Here is a 24,357-nt window from a genome sequence, read left to right on the forward strand (position 1 = left end):
AAGAGTACTGTATTGCAGAATTCATTCTGCACAAACGCACAATAGACACAAGGTAGCAAATAACTAAGTTTAGGACCTTTTATTACAAGCTTACATGTATAATAAATTAATAATGCTCATGAAAAAAAATCTCCACTCCATCCTGTTGAAACCAGCTTAATTATCAAGCCTACTCAGCATAGTTTCGATGGTTTGGCCTAACGTAGGCTTCAAACTTCTACAAAACATATCAATTGAGGGAATTCTCAATATCGATCACAAAACGATATTTCACGTCCCTCTTTACAAGCCTCTCAAAAGCTTCATTTGCATAGTCAATTGGAACAACTTCTATCTTTGGGTATACTTTCTTTGCAGCACAGAACTCCAACATTTCTTGAGTAACTTTAGTACCACCGGTTGTGCTACCAGAAAAAGTCTTCATACCTGTTAAAAAATCATAGAATACAGAGAAAAAAAATGATGGGTTTTGCAAAATTAGCATATTTTATTTGAATGGAATTCAGCAGTTCAGTTCATTCGGTAAACAGACCTAGTAAAAGACTTGCAGGACTGAATTTTACTTCTTTCGGAAATCCCACCAGAACATAAGTACCAAAAGTCTTTAACAAACACAAATATGGATCAAACTGATGTTGTCCTGCTGCAGAATCAATTATGAAGTCCAATGATCCAGCAAGGGCCTAGATTGAGCATTAGGTACTTAATTAGACTAGATACGACTTAATACAGAATTATGTTACTTCTACAAGTTTTTGACAGTAGTTACCTTCATTTTCTGTTCATCAGAAGAAATAACAAAGTTGTCTGCACCGAGTACATTCAAGGCCTCCTCTTTTTTTGATACGCTGGTGCTAAAAACTGTGACTTTCAGACCAAACGCCTTTCCAAACAACACAGCCATATGTCCAAGACCACCTAGCCCAATCACCCCAAGACTTTTACCAGGTTGGTTCATATTATGGTGTATCATAGGAGAATAGACAGTTATTCCAGCACATAATAGCGGTGCTGCTAAATGTGAGGGGTAATTTTCAGGTATACGATAGCAGTACCTGAAAATAATACAGCACGAAAAGATATTTGATTCAGATTCAGTGTCTAAGCCTCTAAAGCACATGTACTAAACTCTCTTGACAGATACTGAATAATTTCTCTGGCCTCCGTGATCAACAAAGCAAAATGCAACCATTTTGGACTGGAATAAAGTCATCTAACACTACCCAACGAAAAAGAACAGAGTAAATTAGAGTAAAAACGACAAGGTTAAGTCTATATATATGAAACCTACCTTTCATGAACGACAATATAGCTCGAGTAACCTCCTTTTGTGATTGTACCATCTGCATCCACTCCATTAAACGTATAAACTGATCCTTTCACACAATATATCTCCATCCCATCATTACAATACTCACAATCTCGACATGAGTTGACATAAGTTCCCACTCCAACATGATCTCCAACTTTGAAACGATCAACATTTGGCCCAACCTCTTTCACTACACCAACGATCTCATGCCTTAAAACAGCAAACACAGCTTCATCAGAACTCGAAGGTCAATTTCATTGGTATACAATTCAGCAGTAAAAAATCCATTACAAAGCTACATACCCGGGCACAACAGGATACTTGGTGTCACCCGGAAGGTTCTTTGCCCAAGACACATCCGCATAACAGACTCCACAATGTGTAATCTTAACTGATACATCATCAGCTGCAACGGCTCTGATAAGAGTACTTAATATTCAGTACATAGAAACCTCATTCAAGTATGCAAAACACGTACAACACCCTTCATTCATACCTGCGATTAAATTCATAAGGCGATAGAACTCCTGATGGATCTCTAGCTGCCCACCCTAGGCAATTATGTGGATTTCCCGAAGCCATACTAAGCTGATTCTGCTAATAAACAATATCAAGTTTAAGATTGTATGTAAGCTTTTTTGCAGCTTATGCATTGAGCTCCCCCTCTTACTCAACAAGGAGTATTGAATTTACAGTGTTACACACACGCATCATTTTAGATTTTCACGTGGTACTTAATACGGAGTATGTTATACCAAGTATTATGTATAATAAATAGTTAAATACAGTAAAACACCACTGGAGTTGTGGTACCTCCTTCCATTGGCGGATGTAGAATATTTAGTGTGGAGGGGCACCAAATAAGAAGGAAAATTTGTAAATTGCAGCCATTTATAGTTGAACCTAAGACTTTTAGTCCAAACTAAATGCATTATCACTATGACAAAGATAATTTAATATTATTTATTGCATTAAAATTGTATTTAACCCATAAATTTACACACACTTAAATCAAAAATAAAAAATTTGGAGGGGCCGGGGCCACCCAGGCCCCTTCATAGATCCGCCTATGCCTCCTTCGATCCTTACCTTTATGTGTTTGAGTTATGGGTTTGAGGTATGAGTTTGAAAATTAAATTATTTAATATTTGATTCTTTATATAATTAGCTTAAATCCCGTACAACGCATGATATTACAAAAGAATTATACGGAGTAACGAACTTATAGTTCAACCACTCATTATAAAAATAAATATAATTTATTTAAGAAAATCAAATAACTTAGTCAAATTTAATTTTATATTAGTCATTTGAAATATGACTACCATAATGTTTTCGTGATTACAAAGTTTATAATTGATATATTTTTTTTCAGATAATTAATTATTTTACTTAATTTTAGGTATAAAATAGTATTATCAACATTTTTTTGATTTATCATATTTTTAGTAACATTTATGTAATTTTTATTCTTATTTTATAGTTTCTCGAAAAAAAATTATTATATATAAGATTAAAATTTTCAATAAATATGTATGCATAGTAGATATAATAAGACTAATTGTGACTGGTGAAAAAAATAAACCAGTCATATTGTATACTATTAAAATAATATGGTAGTCACTTTTCAAACGACTACTGTAAAATCATCCCAAATTGGCACAAACCTATAACATATATATATTATCGTTGAAACAATAACAATCTAAATAATAGGAAATAATTAGATTCTAACCATACATAATACACTTCATTAGAAAATAGCTAAAATGAAGGGGAAAAAAAGGTTTTAAAGGGAAAATATTACGCCAAAAATTAACACGTGTCATACACTCATCCCTAGCTATTTATGAATAAAAAAGAAATTAAACGAACCTGAAATTTCTTGGGTTGGATATTTTTATTTTGGGTAAGATACTTTGAGTGAAATCAATAGAAAAGATTAATAATATAAATTAATTAATCAATGAGTTTAGTTGATAATAATTTGATATTTATAGTAGTGTTGGCCTGTTGGGGGTTGTTGGAAAAGAAAAGTCTCTTAAAGGCATAAGTAAGTGGCTCAAATTTGCCGACTTGCCGTGCTACAACAGCTGATTCTGCTATTAGACTTTTGTTCGTACCACGTAATTAAATTGGATGATACGCTCAGCACTTACAAAATATGGAGTACAAAGAAATTAGCTATAGCATAAACTTGGTTGTTGATTTCAATCCTATAGAAATGACATAGAGATGATTCAAGTTAAAGGAGATAGGTGATACCTTAGTTTAAGACCCTACTTAATGTTAAATTAGACTGAAATTGATGCATTTTGCATGATTGCACTTCATAATTGTCAATAGATTTGAAAGTTATCTATTTCGTTATAGATATTAAATGAAATACTTATTGCCTAAATATGAAATTAATCAAATCTAGATCTAGGAAAAATTATCATCATTAATCCTAACTTTATCTCATCCGCCAATATTAATCCCATTTTTAGTACATTCCATATCACTCCCAACTTTGTACCCCATTAATTACTATCACACTCAACCTATCATCTAACTTGATATTGCAAGTTACCAGACACGTGTCGACACGTGATAGGTCCAAAAAAATTAAAAATAACCCTAACCCTCACGCAAAGGGGGCAGCCCCGCCACCTCTAGGCTCTAGCAAGCGGCAGCCCCTGCCGTTTCCGGCAAGAGGAAGGCCCTCCCATTTCCGGTAGGAGGCAGCCGCTGCTATAACCGCCAGATCCAGCCCCTGTAGTTTCAGGCATGAGGTAGCCCCTGTCGTTCGGGCAGCAGGGCAACCCCTGCTGTTTCCGGCAGGGGGGTGGTCGAAATTGGCCGGAGAAGGCAGGCCGTCATTTCCGTCCCCTTCCCCCTCCAATTCCACCACTTTCCACCTCCAAGTTCACCACTTTCTCCCTCCGTTTTCACCCACTTCCTCCTTCGTTTCAACCCTCCCATCTCTTCCCCGTCGAATCCCTTCTACCCGCTGCCTTCTCCGGCGAATTTCGACCACCCCCATGGTGATTTCACGAGTGACACTAAAGGAGGAGGTAGAGAAGGGGAGGTGGTGGTGGTGGAAGTGGTTGTGGATTTAAAATTTTTTTTTTAATCTATCATGTGCAACTAATCACAAATTAACAAAATTTACCTCTTCAACCAGTTCCAAGACATTTGTGTTTGATAGAAATTAATGGGGTACAAAATCAGGAGTATAGGAACACAAACTAAAGTTGGGTCTAATATTGGTGAATAGAGCAAAGTTGGGATTAATGGTGGCAAATTTTTCCAATGATCTATTATCAACTATGAAATAGTTGCGAATAAAATTCCAGAGCCAATAGCTATAACCCAACAAATTTTAAAATAGCACTATAATAATGTCTATTTTTTTTAAAACCCTATAATAATGTCTATAAATAAACTCATTAGAGTCATTACTGGAGTATTTTTTTCATAATTTTATATCTGTAATTTATCACTTTATTACTCAACGTTCCTAGAAATCAAGTTCGTTTAAGTTCTATTTCTATTTATAAAATTGTTGCTTAATTTTTGTTTCTATTCATAAAATTGTTGCTTTTATCTTGTTTTAATTGACACTGTATAAGTATGGATGATTCTACTAACACCATAACATGTTGACGTGGTATGTTATGGTTGGTCAATTTTTTATTTATTTTTAAAAGACAAATTATACTATACGTGTATGTATTATTACAAATACAAGTACTTTTTTTTTTTTAATATAAATATAGCATTTAATTTTTTTTTTTAATTTTAAAAATTATTTTCGAATTTCTTCCATGAGCGCACCTTCTGGATCTTCAATTGGAGCACAATTCAAAATAGTTGTTGCTATTAAAGGCGGAATTGTTGTAATTGGGTGGCGAATTGCTATAATTGATGGTGGATTAGAGGTTTTGATTGTCGCAATAGCTGCTGCGTTTTGGTGCTATTGGTGAAGCGTGGATTGAAGGTGGTGGTTGTTGTTGTGATAAGCGTGTCGCGTACCTAACAAAAATAAACCTAACTGGACCACTACTATGTAGACGGGCAAGCAAGGGTCGGATCCCAAGAGACTATGGTTCAACTAATTAAATAGACTCGGCAATTACTAAGCAAGTAACCAAATCAAATAAGTGAGAATCAATAACTAAAGAACTAATTAAAACGATTAAATCTAAACAATATGACAATTCAATGCTAAAAACATCCAAGATCAATCATCACCACGAATACAATTAATGCTATAGACGTTCTACCCCTAACACATAATTCAATTGATTAATGAGGAAAAGTAATCCATGAATAATACCAATGGTCTCTCCCGAGCTGAGTTATCAATGGCTTCTCTAATCACAATCAAGCCTACTTCCGTGGAATCATGTAAATTAAAGACTTTGAGCACATTACTCTAAATTCCTAATCATCCATTCAACTACTCCCGTGATGAACTTCAAACCCTTAATTGATTTATTCAAATCCGTCAAAACCCAACTCCCGTTGTGATTAAAACAATGGATTAATAACAATACTAATTATCCCTAATCTAGTATTGGCATAAGCACAATCAATTAAGCATATCAATTACAATTATTATTAGAGAATTTAAAGAATTAAATCATGCATTAATCATATTCGGGTTCCGCTAGATCTTGGAATAAAGAAACTACTCACACATATTAATGAAAGCAAAAACAATAATCAATGAAGAAAACATGATTAATAAGTAATTAAAAGTAAAAGAAGAAATAAAGATGAATACCAATTGCTTGAATGAAGAAAAGTACCAATTGTTGATGAACAAAGATCAAAACTTGAAAATGCAAATTAATCTAGATCTAGAGAGAATATTAGGGTTCTAATGAATGTTTAAAAGCTGCAAAATATAATAACTAAGTATGTTTAATCGGGGTTTACAATGGGTATTTATATCCCTTAATTAAGAAATCCCGAAAAATAAGAAAACGGGCTTCGCGAAACTCCGCCCGGTCAGACCGGGCAAAGCCGCCCGGTCGGGCACGACACACAAATTCGCCTCCTCACACAATACTCTGCCCGCCCGGTCTGCCAGGGCAATGCCGCCCGGTCCGGGCGGATAGGAGTTGAATTCTTCACTTCTTTTCTTCTTCGCCCTGGATGCCAGGGCAATGTTTCCCTCCAGGGCGATGGGGGTAGAGATACATCTATGTACTACTTTGCTCTTCTCTTCTCCTTCCTTTGCCCTGGCTGCAAGGCAATCCTGCCAGGGCAGACACGGGTATCATCACTCTTCCATCTTAACAAACTCTTGTGACCATCCAAATTAGTCCCGTTCATCCTGAAATACATCAAAAACAACGAAACTACCCATAAAAGCACAACATGATCACAACCAAATCAAAACAAGCTAAAATAACCTATGAACAATTAATCTAAGCTTGAAAAATACCTAAATGAACTCTAAAAACACGCTCAATATATGACTTATCAAACTCCCCCAAGCTAGACCAATGCTTGTCCTCAAGCATTGAAACATAGAACACAAGAAGAGTAGGATGGTCCCTCAAGCAAGAATATATGTGCGAACGAATTAAAACCAAGTGAAAAAACAAGAAATGCAAGTTAGTAATTATAAAACCACCATAAACTTCATGCATTCGGAATTGACAACCAATCTTTCCACACATCTCCCCTAACCAACTTAATTATATATGAATAGCATCTCACTTTAGTTGTGCAAATAAAACAAATAAGCCACTCATGTGTTTATAAGGGTTAGAATAAGAAATCACTCATCCTAATTGCAATTATGCACGTCGACTTCATGTAATTGTCCTCTTTAGATTTGCTCATAGATTTTCTCCACTTGTAATGCGATGATGCAAGTACGGAAGTCATGAGATCCTAAATAAGGGTAGGCTTGGTTATATGGGGTTAGACGATGTCATTTGGGAATGTGGTGCTCAAAAATAACAAAAATCCTAATCCCACTACATAGCCAAATGTCGGGTTCAAACCAACCTTATATCCTCCGCACAACATATAAGCATGCCCTTATTCTCACTTTTATTCACAAGACAACATAGATTTCAATGACAAACATTGCTTTTTTTTTTTTTCTTATTCATTCTCATTTTCTCATTTTTTTCAATTTTTCTTTTCTTTTTTTTTTCTTTGAAACTTAGAGCATACACAAACTTATTTTTCTGAATTTTTTTCATTTTTGCTCTTTTTTTTCTAACTTCTTTTTTGTTTCTTTCTCTTTTATTTTCCAAATAAAACTCAACAGGGCATAAATAATACATTGATTCTCCATCAAATAAACCTACAAAAAGGCTCTAAGGCATAAAATGTAAGGCGTCAAAGAAGGGGAATCATGGCTCAAATTGGTTCATCCTAAGAGTTAATGTAAAATAAAACGAAAATAGAATAAGCATCAAACACCTAAGAAGTTTTGGCTCTAATTATCTAAAAGGAACTTCAATCACTCTTCCACATTGCGTCATAAGTCTCAAATAATCGCAAAGCAAATCCAAGAATCAAATTACATGAAGGAAAATCTAACACACATGAAAAAAGAATGGCTGAAATAAGATGTATCAGTAAGAAATGGCTCAAAAGTCTCACATAGGTACTCAAGCTATCCATATTGGTCGAGCGAGGAGACCATTCTAGCCACAAACAAGTTCAATTCCAAATCAATCAGTGAATGGGTTTTCAAAAACAAGTTTTTCAATTTTTAAAATCACACATATATTACTTATCATCATCGAAGCATAGTCGTATAAAGAACTCAAAGCAGAAAGTAATCCCTCCCCCAAGCTAAACTTCACATTGTCCTCAATGTGAACATATATCGAATAAGAACAGGCAAGGGAAAAAGAAAACTAGGCCCTACTGGCAGAGGAGGGATCATACCTAAGGAAATAAAACAAAAAAGAAACTAAAAGGAAAATAAAACAAAAAAGGAAATGGGTTGCCTCCCATTTAGCGCTTGTTTAAGGTCTTTAGCTCGACCTCTCTTTAGTAGCTCAACTTGGGTCACCACACGGAGAAGATACTCTGTGGTATTTCTTGATGTAGACATTCTATACCATGTTTTACCCTCAATTTATAGCTATTTTTGTATGATTTCTAAGCTCTACGGAGCTATTTCTCGCTAATATCCTTCTTCTAGTGTGGCTTGGTCTATTTGATTGATTTTTGTAGGCATATGAAGACTTTCGGATGAAATGGAGCATTTGGAGTGATTATGAGCATGCCACGACATTTTGAGGTGGATTGGAGAGCTTTATAAAGATATTTGCAAGTCATGAGAAGTGTATTGGAGTGTTAGATGATGATTGATGATAATGCTACATGGCCGTGTACCCTTAATTACACGGTCATGCGAAGGTTCTAAGTGCGAGTGTTTGCTACACGGTCGTGTACCACGAGCTACACGGTCGTGTGATTCCATCTCCGTATGAAGTCCGCCTACACGCTCATGTACCTCTCAGCTACACGACCGTGTACGTATATGATGAAATTTGAAGATCAGGTATGGTCAGCTACACGACCGTGTACCCATCAGCACACGGCCGTGTACGTGTGCGCATGAGATTTATTTTATTTATTATTTTATGTTTATTTTTAGGAAAGTATAAATAGGGGTTTTAACCCTATTTTAAAACATCTAATTGATATTATAGTTTTTTCCATTCTACGTTGTTTTGTGAGAGAACACATAGAACTCCATTGAAGCATTCATCTTAATTCAATATCAAGTACTTCACTTTCAACCTTAATCTCTTTAATTTATTACTGTTATTATGTTTTATTTAATTATTTGTCTTGTTATTTCTATTATCATGTGTGAGTAGTTTCATAATCTAGGGTTAGGTTGAACCCTAATATGGATTGATGTGTTATTTGATTCCCAATTCCCAATTTAATTAATTTGTAATTCCTCTTTGTTAGGGTTGGTTTTATTATCAATGATTAACTAGAAATAGTATTGTTGAATGTGATTAGGTTTACAACGAAAGTTGATTCTTAATTGATTTTAGAACCCTAATTAAAAGTAAGAGCTTTTATGCATGAAAATAGCTAATTGTTCTTGCTAGGACTTATAGGATGCCGTTCTCAACGTCTTTAATATGTATGATTCCATGAAAATAGGTATGATTGCATGTTAGGGAAGCTATTAGTTGATCAAAAGAAACTCTTAGTACTGTTTTAGGGAGCACCTGTCCTGTGGAATGTTTATTGATTTAATTGAGGGATCGGAAAAGGATTGTTCTATTACATTGATTCATATTAGTGGGGATACTTAATTTTAGATGTTTTTAGTTCTTGATTAATTCCATAGTATTATTATTCATTGCTTATTAGTTGATATTGTTCTTAGTTATTAATTCTCACTTATTTGATTTGGTTACTTGCTTAGTAGTTACTTGAGTCTAATTAATTAGTTGAACTATAGTAACTTGGGATCCGACCCTTACTTGCCCGTCTACATAGTAGTGGTCTTGTTAGGTTATTTTTGTTAGGTACGCGACACGCCTATCAAATTTTGGCGCCGTTGCCGGGGACTAACGGTTTCATTCTAGTTATTTGTGATTCGTTTTACTAAGCATATATTTTGTTGCTTCGGCTATTGTTCCTGGTGTCTTTGATCTCTCGTTTTAGTTTCTTTGTTGCATGCAAACTCGAAGTTCAGGTTCAGATGATTTAACACCTTTTGATTCTGAGATCGAAGCTACTGCAAGAAGACGAAGAGGTAGAAGAAGGAGAAATCGAAATATAAGGAACATGGTTGACCCAGGAACAAAATCTCTTTTGGAGTATGGTATTCCGGATACAACAACCAGATTTATCTCCAGTATTGTTAGACCACCTGTCACCGCTCAGAGTTTTGAGTTGAAGCCCCAATTCATACAGTTCATCTTCAATGATTCTTTTGCGGGCTCATCAAATGATTGCCCTGTGACTCACATTGATAGTTTCTTGGAAAAGTGTGACACTATGAAGCTCAACGGTGTCACTGATGATGCTATTAGACTACGCCTTTCCCTTTTTCATTAAGGGATAGGGCAAGGGAGTGGCTACGAGATGAAGGTATTGGTTCCTTTGATACGTGGGACAAGCTTGCTAAGGCCTTCCTAGTAAAATTCTTGGGGCAAGAGAAAACCGCAAAATTAAGGAACGAGCTATCTACCTTCCATCAATATAATGATGAATCCTTATATGAGGCATGGAGAAGGTTTAAGCGATTGCAGAGACAATGCCCTCACCATGGTATTCCAGAATGGATGTTGATCCAAACATTCTATAATGGTTTAACCCATGAGTTTCGCATATACATTGATGCTGCGTCTGGAGGTTCTGTCATGACGAAGAATCCAACCGATGCGAAGGATTTGATTGAGAAGATGGCGGCTAATGATAATTACCATCCAAGGGGACGAAATGCTATCAACACAGGTAATAAACATGATGTTGATGCGCTAACCATGTTGACTAGTTCTGTGCAGGCACTAACTCATAAAGTCAATCAACTCCAAGCTGAGTCCCCTCGACCCTCGATGGAAACTTGTCAAATGTGTGGATTGCAAGGCCATACTACGCGGGAGTGTCAACCTAATTATGATGGAATGACGATTGAGCAAGCTAATGCTTTCTATACCACGACCTCCACAAGGCCATTTGATGAAGGGTGGAGAAATCATCAAGGGTTCTCATACAAGAACACTCAAGCTATAGCAAATCCTCCACCACCACCAGCTTTTCAGGCAATGGCACCTTTAAATCATCATCCCATGCACCAACCACCACCTCAATCTTCAAATCTTGAATCCATTATGGAGACTTTTGCTACCTCCCAGCGTCAACAACAAGAGCTTATATCAAAGCAATTTGATTTACAAGCAAAGAAAAATGAATATTTTGAAAACTCGATTCAATTGCTTGTTGCTCAAAATAAGAGGATAGAAACTCATCTTTCTCAACTATCACAACAAGTGAGTCATCTATCAACTCTTCAAGATCAAGCAAAAGTCCAGACGAAACAATGCAATGCAATTTTCGTGAAGAGTGATGAATTGTTTACGGGTGGATTAGAAGAGAAAGTGTGCAATGTGGAGTCAAGAACTGAGAAGCATGAGAGAGAAGGTCCCAAATATGTTGCTCCACAAGCATATGAGGAGCCGATGCCTTTCCCGCAAAGGTTATCAAAAGCTGTGCTCGATAAGCATTTTGGGAAGTATTCCGAGACTCTTAAGAAGGTATATGCTACCATTCCTTTTTCCGATCTTGTAGTTCAAATGCCTCAATTTGCAAATTTTGTGAAAGGAATTCTAGATCATGATCATAATGACAAGAAATTAGAAAGTTTGGTAGTAAAGGAGAAATGTCCTGATCCTTTACATGATAGCTTACCACCTAAATTGCACAATCCTGGTAGTTTTACTATCCCTTGTATGATACACGAAACATATTTTGATAGGGTCTTGTGTGATTTAGGTGCTAGTGTTAATTTAATGCCTTCTTCTTTGTATGAAAAATTAGGTTTGAAAAAACTTAAACCCTCTCCCATATCTCTTCAAATGGCTGATAGAACTGTTAGACTCCCTAAGGGTGTAGTTGAAGATGTATTAGTTGGGATTGGTGAACTTGTATTTCCAGTTGACTTTGTTGTAGTGGATATGAAAGAAGACCTTAAGATCCCATTAATCTTTGGTCGTCCTTTTCTTGCTACAAGTCAAGCTTTAATAGATGTTCCTAAAGGACAAGTAACCATTAGAGCTCAGGATAAACAAGTTGTGTTTAAGCTTTTCAATGACCATAGTTTTACTTTTGATGGTGATACCTGTTTGAGAATTGATGCTACTAACCCTTTGGTTAATCAGTGTGTTTCCAATAGAAATCATGTGCGCAAAACCCTCAATTGATTTATTCAAATCCGTCAAAACCCAACTCCCGTTGCGATTAAAACAATGGATTAATAACAATACTAATTATCCCTAATCTAGTATTGGCATAAGCACAATCAATTAAGCATATCAATTACAATTATTATTAAAGAATTTAAAGAATTAAATCATGCATTAATCATATTTGGGTTCCGCTAGATCTTGGAATAAAGAAACTACTCACACATATTAATGAAAGCAAAAACAATAATCAATGAAGAAAACATGATTAATAAGTAATTAAAAGTAAAAGAAGAAATAAAGATGAATACCAATTGCTTGAATGAAGAAAAGTACCAATTGTTGATGAACAAAGATCAAAACTTGAAAATGCAAATTAATCTAGATCTAGAGAGATTATTAGGGTTCTAATGAATGTTTAAAAGCTGCAAAATATAATAACTAAGTATGTTTAATCGGGGTTTACAATGGGTATTTATATCCCTTAATTAAGAAATCCCGAAAAATAAGAAAATGGGCTTCGCGAAACTCCGCCCGGTCGGGCGCGACACACAAACTCGCCTCCTCGCAAAATACTCTGCTCGCCCGGTCTGCCAGGGCAATGCCACCCGGTCCGGGTGGGTAGGAGTTGAATTCTTCACTTCTTTTCTTCTTCGCCCTGGCTGCCAGGGCAATGTTGTCCTCCAGGGCGATGGGGGTAAGATACATCTATGTACTACTTTGCTCTTCTCTTCTCCTCTCCTTCCTTTGCCCTGGCTGCCAGGGCAATGTTGCCCTGCTAGGGCGGACACGGGTATCATCACTCTTCCATCTTAACAAACTCTTGTGACCATCCAAATTAGTCTCGTTCATCCTGAAATACATCAAAAACATCGAAACTACCCATAAAAGCACAACATGATCACAACCAAATCAAAACAAGCTAAAAAAAGCTATGAACAATTAATCTAAGATTGAAAACTACCTAAATGAACTTTAAAAACATGCTCAATATACGACTTATCATGCTGCGATTGGAGGCCAGAATTGTTGTAATTGGGTGGTGAATTGATGTAATTAACAATGGATTGAAGTTCAAATTGTTGGGTTTTGGTGTTTTTTTTGGAGCGTGAATTGAAGGTGGCGGTTGTTGTTGCGATTGGAGGCCGAAATTATTGTAATTGGGTAGTGAATTGATGTAATTGATGGTGGATTTGAGGTTCTAATTGTCACAATTGCTGCTATGTTTTAGTGTTGGTGAATTGAAGCGGCGTGGATTGAAGGTCGTGGTTGCATTGGTGACTGGAAATGGTGTTGATGTGAGGTTGAGACTTGAGAGCTGGGCGATGGTGATTGATTGCGGGGCTGAAGGATGCGGCAGACTGGGCTGCTACAGCAGTGCGATGGGTGGAGCGGCGAGAGAGCTACTGGTGGATACTCTGCTGTCCGACGGTTGGAGGTAGTTGTTTTGCTGCTTGGTGGTGCGGAAGCGGTAGGTTGCAGGTAGCTGGTTTGGGATTTGTTGGCGGGGGCGCCCCAGTTTCTCTTCTTGATAAACAAGAAGTGTTTCTCTAGTGGCAAATGTGTAATAAAAACGCCTAGGGAATTGTAAACAAATGGTTTTTAAGCTGAATAAATGCTGACTGTGAGTTCCATTGAGGAAGTCACGTGGACTACTGAAGAAGCCGTTACATGGTGTAACGTTAGCGGCGTTCCATTTCAGCTTGCCTTCACCTCCACCTCCACCGACAACAAACACCTCCACCATCACCTTCCTCTTTCGTCCCCACCGTCACCTCATCATCTTCCTCTTTCGTCCCCACCGTCACCTCGTCATCTTCCTCTTTCGTCACCACCGTCACCCCATCATCTTCCTCTTTCGTCTACACCGGGGACAACCACCATTATCGGCGGCGAACATAAGCGGCTTCGCCGCCAAAATCAAACAAAAAACCCAATAAGAAAGGGTAAAATTTATGGCATGGTTAACCCCAAAGGGTAAGGGTTACCTTCCTCCATTGACGCCGTCATCGAACTTGAATAATTCCTCCATTGAAGCTGTCATCGAGTTCGAATTCCTCCTTTTAGACTCAATTCCCTCCATTGAAGCTTATTCCTACTGTTAGCAGTCCTTTTAATTGATCGACACCTCAAATTTGTCTCCCGTTTTCGACGATTTATCGCCGGAGGTGGGAACTAATTCTGGGCAGTACTCACGACAGTGGTAAATTGCAAAAGGGGGTAAGTTGAACAAGGGGGTAACGGTAGGTTCACTCCGTCAACAGGTAATTCCAAATTTACCCTCATGAGAAACGCTTCTTGTTTATCAAGAAGAGAAACTTGGAATTACCCGTTGTTGGCGGTGGTGTAAAGGCAGGGACACAAAGGAATTTTCATAATTATGATTATGTATTTCTTAAAAAATTCATGTATTCTAAAGAATACACAATATAAATACAATTTTAATATATTATGGACCTTAAAAATAATTCAAACTAAAAATCAAAATACTTAATATAGGCCAATCAGAGATTTCATGGTGTCATTTTTTAAGAGTGATATTGTAGTATTTTAAGTATAAATTTCCATTGATAATGTGGTCAATTCACTCCAAAAAATTGCTTATGATTTAATATGAAATTCCTCATTTTTACATTCATTTATTGAAATTCCATGGGTTAGAATTGTAATGTGTTGTATGATTGTACAAAGTGATTCTAATTCTTATTTTAAACTTCATTTTGATTTGCTACTATTGGCCTATTGCTATTGACATAATTGGTTGAATATGGCTTTTGAGACTCAACATGTGAATTGTCTAGGATGGGCAGCTAGAGAATCAGGGATTCTATTGCCTTAGGAATTTAGTCGCAGGTATGATGGGAAAAATACTAGTACAAAGTTGATCTTTGTGATAAACAACAATTGTTTATCTAGTGGTGACATTGTAAATAAGTGCACAAATTGTTTACTTTTCATGAGTGAAACCGCTACTTGAGGGTACGTTTGACATCACTATGGACATATGGTTTTCTATTTTTGGTTTTTTGTTTTTTAAAAGTACATTATACATGTCACATAATGAATAAAAAACTATTTAGACTGATTAAAATCATGATAATTTTAAAAACTCACAACAGAAAAGTGGAAACACGACCTTTTCCCTGTTTCCTGTTTTTAGTTTTTAGTTTATTCTCCCATGGTTCGCCATAATATGAACCAGCCTGGTAACAGTCTTGGGGTGATTGGGCTAGGTGGTCTTGGACATTTGGCTGTAAAGTTTGGTAAGGCTTTTGGACTGAAAGTTATGGTTTTTAGCACCAGTATATCTAAGAAAGAAGAGGCCTTGAGCGTGCTTGGTGTAGATGATTTTGTAAATTCATCTGATGAACAACAAATGAAGGTAATCATTGCTCAAGTGTATTATAGTACTAGATAGAGCTCCGGCCACCCTTTACCGTTCTAGACTAATAATTCTTCTCCAAGGCCCTCACTGGATCCTTGGACTTCATAGTCAATACTGCATATGGAGATCACCAGCTTGAGCCATATATGTGGCTTCTAAAGACATTTAGTGCTTAATTAAGTGCTGGTAGGCTTTCCAAAATAATATGCAGTTTTATATATGAATAAATGTCAATTGTTATTGAAACAGCAGCCTAAGCTTTTTCAAAAGTTTACAAACATATAATACAAAAGTATAATTATATGACAACTTGTTCAAGTAATGATCCACAACCAATCAAGGCTGATACCACTAAGTAAACCAAAAGCTAGAAAAAGCACCAATAGGTTCCCTAGTGCCTTCTGCTCTGGTCCCTAAACATCAATTAAAACCATAACTTAGTTATCATTTGCTGGATAAAAAATCATATAACAGAGTTATTATATTTTTCATCAAATTACACTACTTACCCTGTAACCTTTGGGAAGCAAAGTCATCACATGCACAGTCAAGTAGCCATTACTGAATCCTAACAGAAATGTGAGCAAGAACATCCAACCTTGCGCTCTATATCGTGCAGTGAAGTAAAAGAGGGGCACAAAAAGGAATCGAGAAAGGGTCAAGATCACCAGGCCCTTTCGAGATTCCATCTTTATCACCTTGACCAAAGGGGAATATTTGCCGATAAAGTCTGAAAGATTATATGCTGCAATCAGTAATACAGGATACCTGCAAAACCATATTGTATAAAAATCAATGAGGCATAAGAGTGCTAGAATGAAATTCAGCAACTAATGGAAAAGTAAGAGATATTGCAAAACAAAAGTGGCCAATTAATATCTTCAATGTATTCGGAAAAGAAAAAAGAACCAAAACAGACTAGTTTAGTTGATTACCAAGATCCTAAGGAGTGAGAGCCGGTGTTTTCGTATAGAAATCCCGGAAAAATCGACATCGACAGAACATATGTCAAGTAGATGACTAAGGCATAATCCCAGTTCAAGAATAACAATTGTTTCTGCGTCAAACAAACTACATCCACAACCTTTATGTTTAAGGAGTTGTCTTGTTAACTTCATATTCATTAAATTAGAAATTCAGAAGCTAAAAATAATATCATACAATAACAAAGTGGTGAAACTTGCCTGATTGGTACCCTTTGCTCGATAGTAATTTACTATCGGCAAGTTTGAAAAGTAAAATGGGTACATGCATAAGCAAATCAATTCGATCCCTACAGCAATTGACATGAATAATACTGCAGATGGAAGGGTATGGATCATTAGTTAAATTCAACATTAAGAAAAAAAATTGGGAAAAATACATTTTAATTTATGTTACATGGACTCGAGAACGGGTGTCGGACACGAACACGTGTCCAAGTGTCCTATCCGGCAAGTTTCAAAATTTTAAGACATTGGGACTCTGTCTGATATTTGGACACGGGTACAGGGACCCACGTCAATACGATACTTAAATTTATATAAATAATTATATAATTACAAAAGCTTTGAATATTTCATTTATCTACCCCTATTTTTTATTTTAATTTTTTCTTCGATAAGTTCTCCTAATAAATGACAATCTCCTGGTGTATGAGTGCACAGTGAAGCATCGAATACGTGTCATGTGTTCGTGTCCGCGAAGTGTCGTGTCGACTCGGACACTTTACGATATTAGTCGTGTCCGATTAACATAGATTTTAATCTCAACTTTGCCAAATTTACTTTAAATAATACCAACTATTGATTATTCTACAATAATCTCAACTTTCACCTCTGTATTTCTTCTAACAATCCGCAACCGGTCAACAAAAGGCAACAACTTTTATTGTAGGTTATTGGACACGTGTCGGGTTGTAAGTGGTTAAAAATTTTTTTAAAAAATTAAGCAGCCACCTCCTCCAGCCTTCAACCGCCACTTCTTACCCCTCCCCAGCCCCAAAAGCGGCCAAAAACCCAAACCCTTGCCCTTAAAACTACCCCAAAATCGCCTATGGTTGTTTGAGTTATGGGCGGTTTTGAGGGATGGGGGCGGTTTCAAGGGCCAGAATTTGGAGTTTTGTCGGGTTTCGAGGGGAGGGAGTTGGTGGTTTCCAGTGGTGCTAGGGAGTGGGGGATGAGGCTGGGAAAGGTTTCTGGTGGCCTGAGTTTTGGGAAATAGTGGTGGCTCATGGCTGTGCTTTTTTAATTTTGCTTTTTGATTTTTTTGGACCAATGTGTGACAAGTGAATCTTAATTACTTAAAAAAAATAAAAAAATAAAAAAAAATCCTTCTTAAAAGGTAACCAGTTTTTGGGATTGTTAGATGAAAATGAAGGTGAAGGTGAAAGTGAAAGTTAGGGTTATTGTAGAATAATCGATAGTTGATTGAGATTATTTTAAGTAAATTAGGCAAAGATTTTCCTTAATTAAATGCATTTTTCCTAACAAAATACTCCTACAAATGAAAAGTAATAAACTTACAGGCGCCCTTGCGTATACCACCAATAGCAGCTTTGGTAAAAATCCTCAAGATAGAAAGCTAAGGTCCCCGAAGCTGCCATGCCCGCGTAATAGGATTGCATGAACCTTGATGGCATAGAGGCAAGGTCTCCACTAATCCCTCCTCTAACTAGCGCGTCTGCAATGCCAAAGAGGCCAACAAATATGCATAGTACTGCATAATTTCTCAGCTCTCCTCCTCCAGAGGTAATCACATCCAACTGTATCAAATATAAGAATATAATTAACTTAGCTACTGCATACACACTTAGGCCCTGTTTGATTCACCTTAATTTTGCTGAACTGAAATTATTTTTACTGAACTGAACTTTTTTTTATTGAACTGAACTTAATTTTACTGAACTGGAATTATTTTTACCGAACTTAAATTATTTTTACTGAACTGAAATTATTTTTACTGATTTTCTATTATAATTCTTCTTTAAGAAAACTGAATTTTACTGAACTGAACTTATTTTTACTGAACTGAAATTAATTTTACTGACTGAAATTATTTTTACTGAACTGAAATTATTTTTACTTAATATTATTTTTGTAAGGTGAAGAGAACAGGGCCTTAAGTAAGATTCAGACGATGACAACAACAACAACAACAACAACAACAAGGCTAGAATAATGTAGAGGTGACATACCAGCAAACAACCTAGTGTAGCAAGGAAGAATAGACCAAATCCGCCATTGTTTCTCCATCTACTGTTAACTTTCGATATGTAGAAAGCCAGTACTGCCATTGTCTCAACCAAAAATGGCTGATAAACAAAGGCAAGTACTCTTGAAGGGTGGTATTTCTTCAAAAAAAAAAAAAAAAAAAAAAACACAATTTAGCCCGAAATAAACAAAAATTACTTACAAACAAACAACAAGAAGTTTAGTACCGGAAATATATGATAGTAGTAGTCCCCAATGCTAAGCATGGTGTACCATGACAAGAGAGATCCTATCCCAAATATCCAACATAGGAGTAATGCACTCCTATGCCCCTAATAACACACAAAATCAATTCATCAATTCGTGTAAATGTAGTCTAACAATTAACTAGTTGTATTGAAAATTTGATTCAAATTAGTTGGAGCATATTACCAATAATGTAGCTCCATTTTCAGTACCAAATCCAATGCTTGTACCACCTGTCACAAAGTCGAAAAAGACAACATAATTTTTAGTCATGACAAAATTGACAATTCTAATTATTAGTTATTCTAAAATGATGCACCAACATAAATTTTTGTTATTAGGTGCCCTTAGGTTTGCATATATATTGCATATATATTATTAAACATATTCCTGGGCCTCAACTATCAGCTTATGCTTTTGGTTGAGTTGGTCCACTAACATGGTATCGGAGCCAGCGTGACATATAGGTCACGGGTTCGAATCTCATTCACCCCCCACTTTCAAGTGGAATATTAAGCGCTGGGTATGAGGAGGGCCCATGCTGCATCCACACTTCTAGCCCAAACGGGCTCTCGTGTGAGGGGGCGTGATAGAGTATTAAACATATTCCTGGGCCTCAACTATCAGCTTAAGCTTTTGGTTGAGATGGTCCACTAACATATATATCATAATAAACAAAATGATTACTCAATTTCAAGTATCAATTCAACTGTAAAATAATGAATTTGAACAAGATTAAACTGAATCAAAATAAAATTGAATTAATTATAACATTATCTAATCCTAATTCTAATTGATAAATTACTTTCATAAAGCATTAAAAAAAAATTAACACACATGGCCTACATCTTTCCCCACTTCTAGCTTCAACTTTCTCATTTTTTTTTTTTATTTTACAAAATCTTTCTCTTTTTAATTTGTTAGTACCATATACTATTTTGGGCATTTTAAAAACATCTACCCATATAGAATGTATTTCACCTTTTAACTTATTTTTCTTTCCTATTTTATACATATGAAATTCTGATTGGTTAAATTAATTGATTGTGAATTGATGACATATTGGCATGACTCTACGTAAAAAAATTATTCCCTTGAATTATGCAATTATGGTTGACGGTTTCCTAAAAAAATCAAAAAAAAATTTAAATAAGGCAAAACTATTTATGATTTTTTTTTTTACTTTAATATTAGATTCCAAACATTTCGCTTTTCTTATTTTATGCGATTGATGGGAGTAATGGGACTATAATAATATTAATAATAATAATAATAATAATAATAATAATAATAAGTTAATACTTGTGTGTTTTTCTTAAAAAAAAAAAAGTAATAATAATTGTTAAATGAAAAGGCTGATTACCCAGCCCAATCACACAGAACAGGGCCTCCATATACTGACTACTTTATTATAAGCAAGGCCAAGGTTATCTGTTGTAGATGGACATCAAAATTTCCAACATATGTCTACTAGTAGCTTTGCTACTCAGTATTTTTTTTCTTTTTTCGAGGATGTACAAGTTAATCTTTACGATGACAGTTTATGTTAATTATAAGGTAAAATTGACATTTTCATGATTTCTTTGGGATGCTTCTGTAAATGTTTTATGATGACTTTTGTACTAGGATGACAAAATATGCGCTTGTTTGAATTTGTTAAAATAAGAGCTAAGTACGGTTTATTGGGGGATTAAAGATTAAAAATAATGATAGTGGGTGAATAATTTATGTAAAAATTAGAAATGTGAGAGAAGAGAAATATTTTTTTTTTTAAAAAAAAAAAAGTATGAGTGGGGTATGAGCTACGACCATGCGAGGAGAGTTATATCTATAAAAAATACAGTAGTAATTAAAATTTATATAAGAAAGTGTTGTAATAATTTATAAAAATAATACCGTGTATAGGAAGTATTACAATTTAAAAAGGGGGATATATATGACATTATAGGTGAACAAAAAGGATACCATTAAAAAAATAATAATAAAAAAATTGGTTTTGAAAATGAAAAATATCATAAAAAAGGCTTAGACCAAATTATTAAGAATAAAAAAAAAAAAAAAAAAAAAAAAAAAAAAAAAGCTTAAGGCCTGTGTCATGCACGATAAGTCTAGCTAACTTTTTTTTTTAAGAAAATTAATTATATCCAACAAATAAAATTTGATAAAACATACAAATTTAATATATAGAAATTATAATATCATAATATATATAAATAAGCAAAGAAAAAAATTATCTAAAAATGGATTTTTTTTTTCTTAGTCTGCCCGAATCCGAGAATTTTTCAGGCTGGGCTAGATCAGGTCTACTGGCCACATTAATGAATACTTATTTATAAATGCATTTTTAATAAACATTAAAACTCAATCGAACAACAAACTAAAACCTCCACTAAAATTATTAGCAAAAGTGCAAACATACACAAAATTACGAATAATATATCACCTTTATATCTAAAAAATCATTTGTTAAACACAACATTTATTTTATAGTAGTATATAAGTTTGTTATAATATGTATGCATATTAGTAAAATTTCATAAACAAAATTGTAATTAACTTGAATATATAGTTGTATTGAATTGAAATTGATATAAAATATTAGCTAGAGGTATTTGAAAAAAAATTAAGTGATGTTTTAAAGTAATTTCTTTAACAACTATTATATGAATCAATTTATTATAATTTTTTTGAAAAAATATAATAATACTCCATTTAAAATATAGTTAATAAGGAGTTGACATATATATATATATATATATATATATATATATATATATATAATTATGAATACCAAATAAAAAGGAATCTATAGTTGTCATAAAGATAATATAAAAGATTTATTATGATATTATTATAGAATCAAATATTATTTTAAAAAAAAAAAGGTTAAAAAGGGAAGGGGAGTTTTGGAGGGAAAATACAACACCCGGACGTGACACGTGTCACTCCTGGTATCTGTTTAAGTATGAAGAGTTATTGTACTATTTAACTTTAGAATAAGGTTCCTTTTAATTTGTGTTAATAAGGCATTGTTTAGTTCATCTTATTTTGACTTATTTCAGGAAAAAAAAAAAAAAGTTCAGATCAGATTAGATCAGAAAAATATAAGTTCAGATCAAATCATCATTTTATGTGCAGTTTTTTTATCGCTAAATATCTTTAATATTTTAATGAAAAGAATTATAACAATCAAATATTAATAAAATACACATTATTACGAATTTAAAAAGACCCTACTTGATAAATTTGTTTTCGTATAGATTATCGTATATTTAAGGTCAAAGTTTAGTCAAATCTGACATTAAGAACAGATCAGATCAGACCAGATAAGTTTAGATAAGTTAAATAAGGTGAACTAAACAAGCCCTAATACATTAACTAGTTTCTTTTATATGTTATAGTCAACTATGTGAATGGATCAAACGAGTCTTAGCTTGTAATTGGAGGGTTATGTCATATTATAAAAGTGTTAGCTTGTTTATTAGAGGGTTAAGATTGACTCAATGACTCAATTACAATGGCTAACTACTATTTCTATTAATGGCTATTGTAAAATTTATTAGATTTAAATTAGATAAAAGATACTCGTAATGTAAAATTAAATGATTTTTAAAAAATTGCACAAAGTAATCTATTAGAATAAATTTATAATTATTGGTAAAGAATATGTAAGCTAAAAGGAAAAATATCTTTACCATAAGTATAATGTATACTAATTTCCATATATTTCATTCCCTTATATATCCATTATTGTTCTTTCAAAAAAAAAAAAAAAAAAAAAAAATATATCCATTATTGTTATTCATCTAATCATATTTTTCTTTTCTTTTCTATTCATCTAATCATAATGAATCACCTTTATTTATAGTATAAATTTTGAAATAAATAGTAAAAAATGAAAAATGAAAAAAAAAAGGATGAATCATATCTTATATATATGGCACTTATGTGACATCAAAGAGTAAGGGCTTGTTCTCATTGACTGAACTGAACTGAATTGAGCTGAACTGAACTGAATTGAGCTGAACTGAAATGAATATTTTATAAGAGAAAGAAATTAGAAGCTGAACTGAACTGAACTGAACTGAACTGTGCTGAACTGAACTAAACTGAGCTGAACTGAACTGAATTTCAACGTAAGAGAACAGGCCCTAAGTGCCACAAGATTGTGGCAATTTTTTTGTACAAATTTGTAACCTTTAAGTATCACCCATAATGATTTGGCTAGTGAGAAAAACAATCTTTATGTATGTAGTTGGTCTATTATAGTAATGCCAGCTTTTGAGTTGTTAGTGCCTTGTATGTTACCCAAACACTCTAATGGTTTCATTTTTATACTTTCTCCATTTCTTTTCAGTTGACACATTTGTTTAGTCACGTTTGTCAATGCACAAATTCAATCATTAATATTTTTAATTACAGAATAGTGAAAATTATAAAAAAAAAAAAAAAAATGGTATCTTGAAAATATATCCCGGGATGAATTTAACAAGACCCCACATGATTATAATTTAATTTTCAATACGTATAAATCACAAAACACGGTCAAAGAGAGGTGTGTGATTAATACTAAAGTCAAAACATGTCAACTAAAAAACAGAGGTAATATATATCAAGTGCGCCTTTATCTAAAATTTATTTTTATGTTACTTATATATACATGACTTGGTCATAAATCATACAAGTATATACTTGTATGTATATATTGCCTTAAAAGTTTGTGTATCAGAAAGAGAGGAGGGGTTAAATTTGTACATTGCATGGGTGATGTGTTGACCTAAAAGCTAAAAAATTAACCTTAAAAAATTAAATATTAATTTGCATCAAAAAAACAATAGATAAATTTTAAAGAATATAGACAACAAAGAATTTGAATAGTAGTTTTTAAAGATTATATACACGATTAAAAAAAATAAAAAAGAAAATAAAAAAGAAGATTATGTACGCGAGCTAATTAAGGACCTGTTCATATTTACTGAACTGAGTTGAACTGAACTGAACAGAACTGAGCTGAAATGAATATTTTATGAGAGAGGAAAATTAGGAGATAAACTGAACTGAACTGAACTGATTGGAGCTGAATTGAATTGAACTGAACTGAACTGAACTAAAATTAAGGCCCCGTTCTCTTCACCTTATTTTTGCCGAAACAAAATTATATTTGCTGAACTTAAATTAATTTTACTGAATCGAAATTTTTTTTGCTGAACTGAATTTTTTTTTTTTTTTTTTTTTACTGATTTTCCATTATAATTATTCTTTAAAAAAACTGAATTTTACTGAACTGAAATTATTTTTACTCAACTGAAATTTAATTTGACT

General features: G+C 34.2%; 2 protein-coding genes, 1 non-coding gene and 1 pseudogene across 3 annotated transcripts; 1 reads left to right on the forward strand and 3 right to left on the reverse strand.

Moving 5' to 3' along the window:
* Nucleotides 1-110: 110 nt before the first annotated feature.
* LOC145585218 (putative cinnamyl alcohol dehydrogenase 1) lies at nucleotides 111-1,894 on the reverse strand. Its single transcript, XM_081641939.1, has 6 exons — nucleotides 1,809-1,894; nucleotides 1,616-1,729; nucleotides 1,292-1,522; nucleotides 770-1,055; nucleotides 533-683; nucleotides 111-426 (listed from the first exon to the last, which is right to left on the reverse strand). Exons 1-6 carry the CDS (start codon nucleotides 1,892-1,894, stop codon nucleotides 230-232), a joined length of 1,065 nt encoding a protein of 354 aa, XP_081498065.1. The 3' UTR covers nucleotides 111-229.
* Nucleotides 1,895-10,093: 8,199 nt separating this feature from the next.
* On the forward strand, nucleotides 10,094-13,655 carry LOC145584208 (uncharacterized). Its single transcript, XM_081641106.1, has 3 exons — nucleotides 10,094-10,296; nucleotides 10,368-12,188; nucleotides 13,445-13,655. The coding sequence occupies exons 1-3, from the start codon at nucleotides 10,094-10,096 to the stop codon at nucleotides 13,653-13,655; spliced, it is 2,235 nt and encodes a 744-aa protein (XP_081497232.1).
* On the reverse strand, nucleotides 10,477-10,583 carry LOC145587106 (small nucleolar RNA R71). Its single transcript, XR_014101140.1, has one exon. It is a non-coding gene; the product is annotated as a small nucleolar RNA R71 (small nucleolar RNA).
* A 2,257-nt stretch (nucleotides 13,656-15,912) lies between the features above and the next one.
* On the reverse strand, nucleotides 15,913-19,308 carry LOC145584209 (equilibrative nucleotide transporter 3-like; annotated as a pseudogene).
* Nucleotides 19,309-24,357: the final 5,049 nt, after the last annotated feature.

Source organism: Chenopodium album, chromosome 16 (assembly GCF_948465745.1).
Source record: "Chenopodium album chromosome 16, dcCheAlbu1.1, whole genome shotgun sequence".
In the NCBI taxonomy this organism is placed as follows: domain Eukaryota; kingdom Viridiplantae; phylum Streptophyta; class Magnoliopsida; order Caryophyllales; family Amaranthaceae; genus Chenopodium; species Chenopodium album.

What these genes read in the sequence shown, in the direction of transcription:
- LOC145585218 (XM_081641939.1), bottom strand. Translation starts at nt 1,894, where the DNA reads ATGGCTTCGGGAAATCCACATAATTGCCTAGGGTGGGCAGCTAGAGAT. An exon ending in TATATTGTCGTTCATGAAAG is followed by an intron (nt 1,056 to 1,291) that starts GTAGGTTTCATA and finishes TATTATTTTCAG; the next exon opens with GTACTGCTATCGTATACCTG. An exon ending in CTGATGAACAGAAAATGAAG is followed by an intron (nt 684 to 769) that starts GTAACTACTGTC and finishes TGCTCAATCTAG; the next exon opens with GCCCTTGCTGGATCATTGGA.
- LOC145584208 (XM_081641106.1), top strand. Translation starts at nt 10,094, where the DNA reads ATGGTTGACCCAGGAACAAAATCTCTTTTGGAGTATGGTATTCCGGAT. An exon ending in ATTGATAGTTTCTTGGAAAA is followed by an intron (nt 10,297 to 10,367) that starts GTGTGACACTAT and finishes TTTTTCATTAAG; the next exon opens with GGATAGGGCAAGGGAGTGGC. An exon ending in ACTAACCCTTTGGTTAATCA is followed by an intron (nt 12,189 to 13,444) that starts GTGTGTTTCCAA and finishes GCTATGTTTTAG; the next exon opens with TGTTGGTGAATTGAAGCGGC.